Source organism: Barbus barbus (assembly GCF_936440315.1).
Source record: "Barbus barbus genome assembly, chromosome: 18".
NCBI lineage: Eukaryota > Metazoa > Chordata > Actinopteri > Cypriniformes > Cyprinidae > Barbus > Barbus barbus.
The window spans coordinates 22,515,416-22,529,810 of record NC_136746.1 but is presented as its reverse complement, the minus strand read 5'-3'; the positions used below and the strand labels follow the sequence as shown (position 1 = coordinate 22,529,810).

At 38.1% G+C, this 14,395-nt stretch overlaps 2 protein-coding genes across 3 annotated transcripts in view; one reads left to right on the top strand and one right to left on the bottom strand.

Moving 5' to 3' along the window:
• The first annotated feature begins 40 nt into the window (after positions 1–40).
• LOC306884384 (pecanex-like protein 1) overlaps positions 41–14,395 on the top strand; it is a 36,274-nt gene continuing 21,919 nt past the window's right edge. For both annotated transcript variants that reach the window (XM_079440199.1, XM_079440198.1), the window contains exons 1-5: positions 41–303; positions 2,806–3,020; positions 8,621–8,726; positions 12,583–12,616; positions 13,239–13,307. In XM_079440199.1, the coding sequence (XP_079296325.1) occupies positions 151–303; positions 2,806–3,020; positions 8,621–8,726; positions 12,583–12,616; positions 13,239–13,307 (577 nt within the window). In that variant the 5' untranslated portion in view covers positions 41–150. The remainder of the gene's footprint in view (positions 304–2,805; positions 3,021–8,620; positions 8,727–12,582; positions 12,617–13,238; positions 13,308–14,395) is intronic.
• LOC306884385 (uncharacterized protein) lies at positions 6,787–10,685 on the bottom strand (the record flags this gene model as incomplete). Its single annotated transcript, XM_079440200.1, has 2 exons — positions 10,476–10,685; positions 6,787–7,674 (listed from the first exon to the last, which is right to left on the bottom strand). Exon 2 carries the CDS (start codon positions 7,435–7,437, stop codon positions 6,787–6,789), a length of 651 nt encoding a protein of 216 aa, XP_079296326.1. The 5' UTR covers positions 7,438–7,674; positions 10,476–10,685.

The window sequence follows — 14,395 nt, the reverse complement described above, 5'->3', positions numbered from 1 at the left end:
CACGCGAACTGCCTGGTGCGCGCAGAGCACGATGGGACGGGAAGCGCAGCGCTGGAGGACCACAGAGAAGAAGATGGCTGCGACGGGGCTCGGCGGGCCAGCGCTGTACCTAATGCTTCGAGACGGCTAGAGAGGGGATAGGGGGTAAATATGGGGTCGCAGACCCTTCAGATCCTGCGACAGGGCGTGTGGGCGTCAGTGACGGGAGGATGGTACTACGACCCCCACCAGAACACCTTCGTGAACGCGCTTCACCTTTACCTGTGGCTGCTGCTGCTCTGCCTCCCGTTCACGCTCTACATGGTGAGAGATGCAGCCGTCGGTTTCCCTCTCCTCTCCTCTCCGTCCTTCAGTCGTTATCAGCCCATCTCTGTCTCTCTGTCTTTTCCTCATTCTTTACTCATCTGGCCATCTACCCTGTCTCTATCATTCTTGTTCTTCTAGCTCATCTCTCTATTTCCAGTAACGTTACACAGGCTATATGCCTCTTCCCTATTTATTTTCATCTCTCCTGCGGTGTTTCCGTGGTCTTGGAAAACCTAGAAATGGCAGGGAATTGTAAAACTCTGATTTCCAGACCTGGAAATGTCAAGGAAATACATGTGCTGTGTATTTCCTCTGGTTATGCTTAGCTTTGTGATATTTCATTGCGGTCTGTGAGTTAAAGCACTCAACATGTTCTGGTTTGGGGAGTATTTGTTTTGGTTTTGACTGGGCTTTTAAGCAGAGTTGGGTATTTCAGACTTGCTGTCATGAGGTTTGGTCTGTGTTTAGTCTTTGTCTGCTTTAAAGGGATAGTTCAGCCAAACATGAATATTCTGGCATAATTGACTCACCCTCATGTCCATCAGAATCTGTATGAAGATATTTTGAAGAATGTTGTCGACCAAAACTCTGACTTCCCTTATTTAGGAAAAAATACACAGAAGAAAGAAATTTTAGCATACATTAACACACTGGCATTGATATAGATGACTTTCCAAAATAACCTTTCAACGGATCGTTCTTAAAAGACAGTTTTAATAAGCTGCAGAACCTTTTTCCTCTACAATAATAAGATAAAGGTTTCATAGTGCCATAATTTTAGCTGAATTTTAAGCATCATTACTCAGTCTTCAGTGTCACATGACCCCTCAGAAATCATTCTGATATGCTGAGTTGGTGCTCAAGAAACATTTCTAATTATTATCAGTGTTGACAATAGCTGTGCTGAATATGGAAACCAGGATATCTGTGCTGAATAAAGCCATTCATTTTTTTAAGAATCTTACTAACCCCATACTTTTGATCACTATTAGCTCAAAACCACAAAAATGTCTTGTTTTCTAGTAATTTAAAATCTCTTCTAAATGTTAAAGGTTTTTTATTGGAATCATAGGTGCCAGTAAAATAAAAATAATAATAATAATAAACTTCCCACCAACTCACTTTGTTTATAACATATATCAGCTCATTTTTAATATGCTTTCAGCTACCAAAGTGTAGTACTCTCAACTGTTTGCCACATTTTACCATATTTTATTCCAAAATCTTTACAGAAAATGCAGGAAAAAATGGTAGATTCTTTGTCATAATAACGACTCTTGCAAAAAAATATATATATATATCCCTCTTCGGCATGAAACATTATACTCCTTTTTGCATGAAGTGTATTATTATGTGTATTATTTTAAAGCCATGTTTGTTCTGTGGGTGAAGTATCAGGGCAGGTCTGTGTGTTAGCGACTGGTGCCACTCTGTCCATATTTAACTTCCTGCACAGATCCATGCATCTAGGTTCCGCTTAAATACTCGGTTACCTTTCTACCACAGCTAATCAATATCATGTAAAGACCCACATTAATGCTGCGATCACTGTATCACTAAGCTGATATATGCGTTTTTTTGTGAATGAATATTGATGAGTATTGGTCTGGGTGCGTGTCAGATATGGAGAGCTGTTTAGGGCAGTTATGGTGTTGGGTGGCTGTGCTAGAGCCACAGATGTCCATTCAGTGCCAGGCTGTTTTTAGCTTCTGCCCTCTGGTTGCGACTGAAATATTGTTGCCTCTTTTCATAACTCTGTATAACCCAGTCCTATATTTGTGTATGATATTTATACAACAGAGGGATGTTAATAGGTTGGCATATGTGAGCATATCACAATATCACACACCCAATGCTTCGGTTTGCTTGAATGTCAACATTTGAAATACAGTGGCTTTTTTAATTCCTTGATGGGGAAAAATGATAGACCAATAATAGATCTAAAGATTGTACAGTACACGAATGTTCAGAAGTTGTGGTTGGTAAGGTTTTTCGTGTTTATGGGCTCCAAGGCATACAATATCATGAAATATTTTTTTACTAATGTAAACAACTGTTAATAATAATGTAATTATGTATTAACAAATGTTAATACATTTTAAAATGTAATTTATTTCCGTTATGAAAGCTTATTTTTCTGCAGCCGCTCCGTCAGTGTCACATGTACCTTCAAAATCATTGTAATAGCCTAATTTGGTGCTCAAGAAACATTTCTTATGATAATTTATTTTGAAAACAGTTGTGCTGCTTAATATTTTTGTGGAAACTGTGATGGATTTTCTTTCTTTTTTTATGGGATTATTTGATGAAAACAGAAGAACAGTGTTTTATGTACATATATCTTTTATAACAATCTCTTTACACTATTGTCAGTGCATCCTTTGTTGAATAAAAGTATTTTCTTCAAACAAAAATAATGTATAATAGCTCAAAACCACAATAACTGCTTGTTTTCTACTCATTTAACGTCACTTGCTCTGTCTTTCCCTTTCTCTGTAGGCCTTGCCCCCCACGATGGTCATTGTGGGTATCTACTGCGGGGTGATAGCAGGTATGTTTGTGCTGCTGAAGGCAGTGAATTACCGCCTACACACTGCGCTGGATGAGGGGGAGGTGGTGGAGCTGCGGGCAAAGGGGAGCAAGGGACGGGGCCAGGGGCCAGAGCGCCAGCGTGAGGGTACCGGCACCCGGCAGGAAGACTCAAACGGGCCTGGGTAAGAATCATGGTTTACTCATAAGCCATAACTAAATGTAGGAGTCGCTGCACAGTAAATGGGTCTGATTTAGCTTAGTAAGGCTCTGGTAGGGGTTTGAATCATTTTAGATTTTGAAACGTCTCAGTCTGAATCATCCCAAGACATGTTGTGAATCATCTCAGGGTTTAAGTCTTCGCAAGAAACATTCTGATTTGGTTCAGGAAAGTAATGATTTTTTGAGTCTTCACAGGAAAGGTTCTAGTTCAGCGCAGTAAAGTTTTGATTAAAGGGACAGTGCTGTTGCTCAGCGGTAGGGATGTTTCTGAGAACTAATCTGCTGTCATGCTGGATCCATTCATCGCCCACTGAGAGAGAGAAAAAGGGAGGAGGGACAGGGGTGAGTGAATCAGAAGAACTGAAATAGATCCTTATAAACCAACACACACAGGCTGCTGCTCTTGTTCATTCACTTGGAGGAGTCAGAAAAGGTCTGCAAACTTTCAGAGGTGAAATAATTGCTGGGTTGCATATTTTCTACGAGAGCAAGCATTGTTGACCGAGTCAGAACACATTAAACACAGTAACTCAAATCATGAATCAAGCATTTTAGCAGAGGTTTTCTCTTTACAGACATCAACAAACTTTCATGCATGAGAAAAGAACAAGTTCAAGTTTATTTGTATAGCGCTTTTTACGATACAAATCGTTGCAAAGCAGCTCCACAGGAAATTAAGTTTCCACAATATATTTATATATTGCAGAACCTTAATATATTTAACTTATGGCAAAATTTGGTAATTCTGTATGTTGTCTGAGCGTTGGCATCCTCTGAGGGGTTGGCATTATCTGTTCTCAGGTGTTCGGTCATCTCAGATCATTTAAGGGTTGGATCCAGACTGAAGCTTCTGTCATTCCTAGTTACCACGGGATGTAGACATAATTATCGTAGCTGCTGTTCCATCTAAGCAAAAATTATTTGTTCAACCCAAGCTAAAGAATAATAATAATGTACATTTGATCAGATATAACTGCAGTATAAGATTATAAGATGCATTATGTGAATGCTTGGCTAAAGAGATGTGTCTTTAATCTAGATTTAAACCGAGAGAGTGTGTCTGAACACCGAACGTTATCAGGAAGGCTATTCCAGAGTTTGGGAGCCAAGTGTGAAAAAGCTCTACCTCCTTTAGTGGACTTTGCTATCCTAGGTACTACCAAAAGTCCAGAGTTTTGCAACTTTAGGGAGCGGGTTGGATTGTAGCGTGGTAGAAGATGAGTTAGGTACGCAGGAGCTAAACCATTTAGGGCCTTATAGGCAAGTAATAATATTTTGTAAATGATACAGAACTTAATAGGTAGCCAGTGTTGGGGTAATATGATCATATTTTCTTGACCTGGTAAGAACTCTAGCCGCTGCATTTTGGACTATCTGTAGCAAATTGTAATCCAAGAGATTCTGTGTACTGTTTTTTGGTCCAAGCCCCCAAGTAATATCTCTGTCTTATCGGAATTTAATAGGAGGAAATTATTGGTCATCCAATCCTTTACATTTTTTACACAATCTATTATCTTAGTTTAGAAGTTTCATCTGGTCTTGTTGAGATATATAGTTGAGTATCATCAGCATAACAATGAAAACTAATCCCGTATTTTCTAATAATATTACCAAGAGGCAACATGTATATTGAAAATAGCAGAGGACCTAGGACAGATCCTTGTGGTACTCCATACTTTACTGGTGATAATTGAGATGACTCCCCATTTAAATGAACAAAGTGGTAGCGATCGGACAGGTAGGATCTGAACCATCTTAAAGCCTGCCCTTGAATACCAGTATAGTTTTGTAATCAATCTATGAGTGTGTCATGGTCTATAGTGTCGAACGCACCACTAAGATCAAGTAATACTAGCAATGAGATGCAGCCTTGGTCTGAAGCAAGAAGCAAGTCATTTGTAATTTTAACAAGTGCAGTTTCTGTGCTATGGTGAGGCCTGAAACCTGACTGAAATTCTTCATAGAGATAATTTTTTTTGCAAGAAGGAGCACAACTGAGCAGACACAACTTTTTCTAAAATTTTAGACACAAACGGAAGATTTGAAATGGGTCTGTAATTTGCCAGTTCATTAGAATCTAGTTTCTTAATAGGTTTCTTAATAAGAGGCTTAATAACTGCCAGCTTGAATGGTTTTGGGACGTGACCTAAAGATAACGGTGAGTTAATATTGAGAAGCGGTTCTTCTGCTACACGTAACAACTCTTTCAGTAGTTTAGTGGGTACAGGCTCTAATAAACATGTTGTTGGTTTAGATGCACTGATAAGTTTATTTAGCTCTTTCTGTCCTATAGTTGTAAAGCACTGCAGTTTTTCTTTGGGTGCGATGAATGAAGCTGAAATACTAGACGCAGTAGAATCTACATTTGATATTGTATTTCTGATGTTATCTATTTTATCAGTAAAGAAATTCATAAAGTCATTACTATTAAACTGTGAGGGAATATTTAGATCGGGTGGCGTCTGTTTATTTGTTAATCTAGCCACTGTGCTAAATAAGAACCTTGGATTGTTTTGGTTATTATCTATGAGTTTGCGGATATGCTCTGCCCTGGCAGCTTTTAGAGCCTGTCTATAGCTGGACATACTGTTTTTCCACGCAATTCTAAAAACTTCCAAGTTAGTTTTTCTCCATTTGCGGTTAAGATTACGAGTTTCTTTCTTGAGAGAATGGGTATAACTGTTGTACCATGGCGCAGTACGTTTTTCTCTAACCTTTTTCAATTTGAGGGGGGCAACAGCTTCTAATGTATTAGAGAAGATAGTGCCCATGTTGCTAGTCATTTCGTCTATTTGTGAATCTGTCTTTGGTGGCTGGAACAATAGTTCTGCCCGGACGATAATGCGGAGCCATATAATTAATATCAGTAATACGCAGCATGCACGATATAAGGAAATGATCAGTAACATCATTACTTTGAGGTACGATATCTATATCGGTAAGATCAATTCCATGCGATATAATTAAATCTAGCGTATGATTAAAAGGATGAGTGACGTTTTGCTTGACTCCAAAAGAGTTTATTAGGTCAGTAAACGTAAGTCCTAACGCATCATTTGTATTATCAACGTGAATGTTAAAATCTCCGACAATTAGCACCTTATCAACATTAACTAATAGATCTGAGAGGAAATCTGCAAATTCTTTTAGGAAATCTGTATATGGCCCTGGCGGTCTATACACAGTAGCCAGAGCAAGAGACAGGATAGATTTCTTTTGCATATCTAACAGTGTAACATTAAGCAGAAGTATTTCGAATGAGTTAAACCTCCTGTATCCTGTTTTCTGAGTAACATTGAGAATATCACTATATATTGTTGCCACACCGCCGCCACGACCAGTCTGACAGGGGTCATGTTTATAACAGTAGCTTAGTGGAGTAGACTCATTTAGACCAAAATATTAATTTGGTTTAAGCCAGGTTTCAGTCAGGCAGAGTACATCAAAATTATTATCTGTGATCATTTCATTTACAATAACTGCTTTGGGTGCGCGTGATCTAATATTTAGGAGCCCAAGCTTTAAAAATAGTTTTTGTTCATTTATTTTGCGTTTTTCTGGTTTAATCACGATCAGATTTTTTCTAGATCCTGCATTAAATTTATATTTTGACCTCACTATTCGGGGAACAGACACAGTCTGTATAGATTGGGCAACGCAAGTACTTCTATCTTTTAAGTGGGTAGAACATAAGTCATCATAGTAGTTATTTGAGAATTGGCTTACTAGTCAGATGGAGCGTAGCGTCCTGGAGATGTTGTCCGACAGGAGTTCCACTCCGACTCTGCTGGGGTGCAGGCCATCAGCACGGAAAAGCTTAGGATGCTCCCAGAAAAGATTCCAATTATTAACAAAGAGCAGTTTCTGTTCTTTACACCATGACAATAACCATTCGTTTAAAGCAAAAAGTCTACTGAACCTTTCGTGTTTTCGTCGATACGTGGGAAGCGGTCCTGACACGATGATCGTCGTTGCGGGCGATGTGCTGCGTACCGTCTCGATCAGGCTCCTGAAGTCCCTCTTCAGTGTCTTCGTCTGCCGCAGCTTGGTGTCGTTAACCCCCGCGTGCAGCACGACACCACCGATGCTCTCGTCGCCCTTCAGGATCGCGGGTATCTGCACAGAAACACCGAGAACACGAGCACCGGGGAAACGGTGAGTGTGCACTTTATCTTCAGCTAACGAAGCACGGACGTGCTGGACGATGGAGTCTCCGACGATCACAGCGTCGCGTTTCGTCTCGTGGGGGGGAGCGAAGTGGTCCAGGTTGGAGATCTCGAAGACCGGAGGCGGAGAGGTCATCGCCCGTGGCCTGGCTCGCGTCTTCCGCTGCTGGTCCACCCAGGGTCCGTGGCATCCCGGTGCCGGAGTGAAGGACATCTGGGAAGATCGCGTCCTGGGTGCACAGCGTCTGTGCAGACAAACACACGGAGTAGAGGTGGTGGGAGTGTTAGCAGCGTGCTGTATACTTACCCCGGACTTGTGAGCGTCAGCCCGGGATGTTTCCAGCGTGGCTCTCCTCTCTCAGCTGGGCCTGCTTCTCCACCAGGTCGCAGATCTGCTTCTCCACGGCCTCCAGCTCCAGCTGCACCGAATGCAGCTCGAATGTGTCCTCACCTGCACTCAAAGGTAGACACACATCCGCCATTTAAGCAAGTAACAGTGAAACAATGGTAATGTGTGTGAATAGAGTATTAGCAATGTAAACTAGATTAGTGGCAGCCACGCAGCCGATGCTAACGGGCTATAAGCTAATAGCAGTCTCGAGAAATCAAAATAAAACTAGTGATAACAAGGCGCTCTGATTGGTTTTGTTTTAGAATGCTATAGGGGATATATTCACACGGTATAGAAATGAAAATGATAGTGTATAAAATTGTTTTAAAGCTAGAAAATAGACGATAAAGAATCAACTTGATGGAGCTCAAACTCAAAACACGCAGTCACAAATCAGCACACACAAAGCTTATGTTCTTGGATTCTTATCTATATGTAAAAGAGAAATAGATTTAAGAGCCTCTCAAATGGATAATAAACACGCATCTGGAGGGGCATTATTGGTTGTCCAGGTCTCTACATGGTAAGACATTTCTAATTAAGAAAATATATTTCTGCTTTGTGTTCTTGAAGAGCTCATGTGTTCCTAATTTTTCCAGACACACAAATACTGTACGTCCTAAATGAAATAAATAAACCGCCTCTAGCGGCACCAAATGCAATGGCAAAAATAATCAAATAGATGGATGCTGGTTTCTAGCTGTGGGATTACCATTCACTGCTACATTTTATCCTTTGGTGGGGCCAAACAAAATAAACCTCCTAAAAATATTAAAAATAGTATAATCTCCCAAAAAGTGAAGGGATGAGGGGTGGATCTCTGCCTAATGGGTGACAGACATTAGATAGAGAGATGCTAGAAATGATCTCCTCTCTGCCGGTGCCTGAGCTGCTGTGCAAGTTTGATCATAAATGACATTGTTAACTCTCTTGAACCCTTGGGGCTGTTCCTCTGTTAGTGTTGCTAGGTAACTAACCTTTTGTGTGTGTGTGTGTGTGTGTGCAGGGATCCAGGGGGTGGAATAGAGATGTCTGATTTTGCACGGGAGGAGACGCCACCGGTCGACTGCAGTTCACGGAACTCTTACGTAGGAATGGACTCTAACCATCAGGTGTGTTTGTTTGTTTTATTTATTTGAAGCACTTTATCACCTCATTTGATTGATTAATCTCTTTCCAGAGATGTTGTATAGTTCACAGAAATTCATTTCCACTGCAATTTGCCAGTGCCACCACAGCCAAAAATGTTTTTTGAAGTCACAACACTCATGTTAACAGATGAGGACAAGCTACAAATGTTATCAGAATTTCTAATGTATGAATAATACTTATTTGCTTTATAATTAGATAAAGACATGACTGAAATAATTGTTTTGTGATTTATGAAAAATACCTCTGTGATAGGTACCTTGAATTTTTTAATGTTATGTTCCAGAACATCTAAAATTACCAATGAGAATATTTATTATAAAATGTATTATGTTCATTGTAACCAGAGTTGGGTGTAATGAATTACTAAGTAATTAATTACTCTAATTTAATTTAAAGTAAAATATTATACTTAATTTTCCTGTAATTTAAATGCAGTAATTAAATTACAGAAAAAGTAAAAAAATAACAATTTAATTAAAAGAGCAATCTCACGTTAATCCTTGTGCCATTAAACTGATCAAGGCTGATATGGCATTTAGAAAGAACATACTTGTATTTGTGTGTGTGTGTATATATATATATATATATATATATATATATATATATATATATATATATTATATAGTTGAAACCAGATATTTACATACACTTCAGAAAAAAACAAAAACTTTTTATTCTTTACTGTCAAACATTAAATCAGATATATATATTTTTTTATCACTTTCATCAAAGTCAGAAGTATACATACACTCAAGAGGTGGGTAGAGTACCCAAAAACTGTACTCAAGTAAAACTAAAAGTACTTCTAGAAATATTTACTCAAGTAAAAGTAAAAGTAATAGTCTGAATAGTTACTTGAGTAAGAGTAAAAAAGTACCGGATAAAAAAACTACTCAAGTAGTTAGTTACTAGTTACTTTGGATCATATAGGTACTGAATATAGTCTATTTTTATTTAGATATATAGATTACATTTATGTAAGGTGTATGTGTATACACACACACACACACACACACACACTGCCGTTCAAAATATATATATATATATATATATATTTTAATGTAATTTATTTCAGTGATGCAAATCAGAATTTTCATCAGCCTTTACCCCAGTCTTCAGAGTCACATAATCCTTCAGAAATCATGTTGATTTATTATCAGTGCTGCTCTTTTCACCTTTCTATTCATCAAAGAATACTGAACAAAATGTCACAGGTTCCAAAGATTATTAAGCAGCAAAACGGTTTCCAACACTCGTAATAAATCGATATATTATAATGATTTCTGAAGGATCAAATGACTCTGAAAACTGGAGTAACAGCTGATGAAAATTCTGATTTGCATCACTGAAATAAATTATATTTTAAAGTAAATTAATTATGTATTATCCTATAACCTCTGACACTGAAACCTCTGAAAACGCCTCACATAACTGCTCTGAACATAACGAAACAAATGCATATTGACGGATCTTCTGTTCTGCAAAATGTAAACAAATGTAGCCTATATTTTTGCAAGCGTAAATATTGTAAAAATATGAATATTAATTGTGTCTAGAACAGGCCGCGCGCCGCTGCGCAGAGTTCCGCGGGTGTTCATTTCATACTCTGAGACAGCTTATTTAATGTATAAATTATACGTTGTATTTAATGTAAGGTACATGTACAACAAACTGGTAACTTAATGGCATAGTGGTATCGTGGCCTATACCTGTGGAACAGTAGACAGCACACGCGGTGTTCATCTAATAAAAGATCTTCATATAGCTCTAGCAAACAAGCCTTTGCAGATTTGCTTTCAGCTGACTGTAGATCCAAAGCCACGTCTTCAGCGCTCTTGATGTTCTTAAACTCTCTGTTATCTGAGTGAGAACCGCTTCAGAGACTCAGCGCGTGCGGCAGGGAACTAAACGAATCATTCAAACTGATTCGCGAACCGATTCACTGGTTTGCCAACTGGTTTGATAAAGCCTTTAAACAGAATCGACTCAAAAGAATGAATCATTCGCGAATGGGCATCATTCATTGCCCAGAGAAAAGTAGACGGCGCGTTTGGAATAAACCGAAGCATTTTTAACTTGTATTGCATTAAGATACAGTAACGAGAGGAGAGTCGCCCACAGTAACGAAGTAAAAGTACAGTTGTTTCTCTAAAAATATACTTGAGTAAGAGTAAAAGTACCCATTTTAAAATATACTCTAAAAGTATTAGTTACCCCAAAAATGTACTCAAGTAAATGTAACGAAGTAAATGTAACTCGTTACTACCCACCTCTGCATACACTTCCTTAGTATTTGGTAGAATTGCCCCGAAACAAAACATGTAAAAGCGCCTATTTTAAAAAATATTTTGGATTTTGAAAAGCTTGTTGATTTCTGCCATTAATCTACGTGATAATGGAAGTTTTTTTAAACATTCGTTTCTCATTTATTTGGTTTCACAGTATTTGCTGATTTTTATTTTATTTAAACTGTGTATTTTGTTCCCCATTATTTTGCATCAAGGTGTATGTCGTCCGTGCCTCCAAACATTCTTATTCGTTTTGCTAATAAATGTTCTACGTTTCATAATTATTTGTTGCTCATTCTTTACTGAGTTTTAGTTTTGTATACCTATTTAAACTTTGTGTAAGTTATTTGTTATTTTAAATTAGGCAAAGGTGTATTTTTATTTATTTTGTTAATAAAATGTTCTACATTGTATTTTGTTGATGCTTGAATTGAATTCAAGCAATTGATGCTGAATTGCTGCTAATTTTAAAAGTGAAAGTAAAATGTGCATGGTGCTTTTTCAAACTAGGCTATTTAAAAGTGAGGGAAAGAGGGAAAACTCGAACTAAAAGCAAACAACTGCTTAAACTGGAAGAGACTTTAACTTGAACAGGTGCAATAGCGATCTGTCACGTCACATTTAAAAGCGCCAAAACGTCATTGTTTGTATTTCGTGATAGAATGTACAGGGTTTAAAAGCTGAGAGTTTGTTTCTTATCAGAAGTAAGAAAGCACAGAACTCTTTGTGATTATTGGATGCGAGGCGTGGTACAAATGTTTGGTGTGGAGAAAATCTTTGGATCTTGCAATGCTGGCTTGAACTACAGGTGATTCATCTGGTCAAATAGAGCCTGCTTTAATGTAGCTTTTTTTTAACTGTTAATGCCTTATTGTCACGTTAATTTTGACAGCGCTAAATTCAGTATGAGTTGTAGTCTGACGCATTTTTCCGCCGCCTTTTGATTATATATAATCGGCCCTTATCATCGGCTGATTTTGAACAATCGGCCGATGGCCGATAGTGAAATAAATTGCTTTTATCGGTCGATACCGATTGTTGGCCGATACATCAGTGCATCTCTAAATATATTTATTTATTTATTGCATATACTGCACTGATTATGTGGTAAAATTTTTGAATATATTAGTGTTATTAGCAATTGGTGTGATTAGCTAAATGAAGCTGTCCTGGTTTAGAGTTTTTGTCTGTTTGAGGGCAACCCTTCAGTCAGAATCTCTGCCTTCCACTGCAGTTTAATCGGTGAAACCTCAGGGGTGTTATGTTCTGGCCTATTGTACTGCTTGTCCCAGACTGTCTGTCTGTGTGTTGGTCAGAAACTGTTTGTTGAATCCTGAAATCATAGAGTAGAATCTCAAGCTGAAAGTCATGTCAATTGGTTATGTCATGTGATTAAGTGACTGTGATGTGTTTTTGTGCAAGTCTGCTAAATTAGTAACAGTGATGGCAAGTTACAAACGTCATGATCTCATGTAAATGACTCATCAGAGCTGTTTCATTGATCTTATCCATCTCTCTTTCCCTACAGATAACATCCCATGGAGGCTCAGTCACCACCAAACGTGAGACATAAATTTAGTTTTTAAACTTCTGACTGTATTAATATCTGGTAACCCCCCCAAAAAAGGAATAGTTGAAAATTCTGTCATTATTTACTCACCCACATTTAAACAAAAGTCTTGTCTGTCAAGAATCCCCTGTCTCTTGATGTGTGTGTGTGTATATGTGTATATGTATATATATATATATATATATATATATATATATATATATATATATATATATATATATATATATATGCACACGCACACATATATAGCAACCCTGACAGCAGCAGGAACATTACAGGTTGTTCTTTAGTGTTCACTAGAAGTTGTATGACTTTTTTTTTGAGTTGTTAAAAACTCAGAGGACACGGTGTTGTGAACCAGGTTTACCGTAGCTATAAGTAGAAGTGTTTAGGATCAAAGAGAAGAGGTTTTCTGCAGACAGCAGCGATATGTCAGAAGACCTGCAGCACTGCGGGCACAGGCCAGGTCAGGGATGTGTTTGAATAAAGTTGTAAAGGTGAGCGAGAGAGAGAGAGAGAGAGAGAGAGAGAGGGTGGATGTTTTAGGTTAATGAATAAGTTATAAAACTTGACCTTCTCTGTCTCTCTCTCTCTCTCTCTCTGTCTGTTTGCAGGGGCAGGTGTTGGAAAGGCTCCTGATGACATCAGTTTGAGTTTGGCTCAGAGTTGCAGTCAAGACCAAGGTGTGAATCTTAATTAACATCAGCTATAGAATAATGCCATGCAAATTAGTCTCTTTTCACCCAAAAATGAAAATTCTGTCATTATTTACTCTCCCTCATGTCATTCCAAATCTGTTTGAAGTTGTTTTTTCTGTGTAACATTCAGACAGACACTGATGTATGTCAAATCTTTTCTTATAGGATAGATTTCAAAGATAATACCATTAGGAATCAGTTTTTCCATTCACTTTCTAATGGCAATGAAAATGTGCAATTTATGTTTTGTTTTTTTCTAAACTGGCTCACAAGGTGCTCTGGTGGTTTGGGAAAGCTTCTCAGAGTCATACATGCAATAAAATGTCTTCGTGTCCTCAGCAGAGCTGAGAATTGGCCGGTTAGGTATATCGTATTGTTACTGAATGCAGTTTTATTCAACTGTAAAGTATTTCATAAAAGCTGAAAACCTGTAATATAGAGCTGAAACTTCTCTAAGATGAAAATGGATGTCTCTCGAAACCTAAAGTTTGTGATAAAGTTTGTGATCAAGCCTTATGTGAATAATGAGATGACACAGAGAGGTAACGTCGGCACTGCATGCTGGGCTCAGCCTTATGGACAGTGGTTTTTGGATAGTGTGCAGAATGGATTCTTGGTAATGGCGTTGTAACTGATTTTGGCAGAGGACCGTATCGGTTCTTAACACTGCATTAGTGCTCAAGAAACTGTGTGTTTATCATGGATGTACATAACTACATTTTGACTTGACCCTGATTTATTTAAGTGTTTAAACATGTTTTTGGATTCAAAAACGGCTAAATGGAGCAAAATTGGGTCTCGGTTTATTTTTAAATGTTGGACTGTAATGCAGGATCATCATTGATCCAATGATTGAAAAGTGGCTATTTGGTTATTGATTAACTTTTTCATAAGGCCTGCGCTGCCTAACAATGCATGAACATTGCAGTGGAAAAACTTACCTCAGTGCCACTCAAAACACTACAACACTTTGGGTTGTGTATGTAATGAGTTTTATTTTTATTTTTTCAGTAAACCGCTGATATAATCATTATATATGCACACAGTTACATTTGGAAAGATCCAAGCTTTGC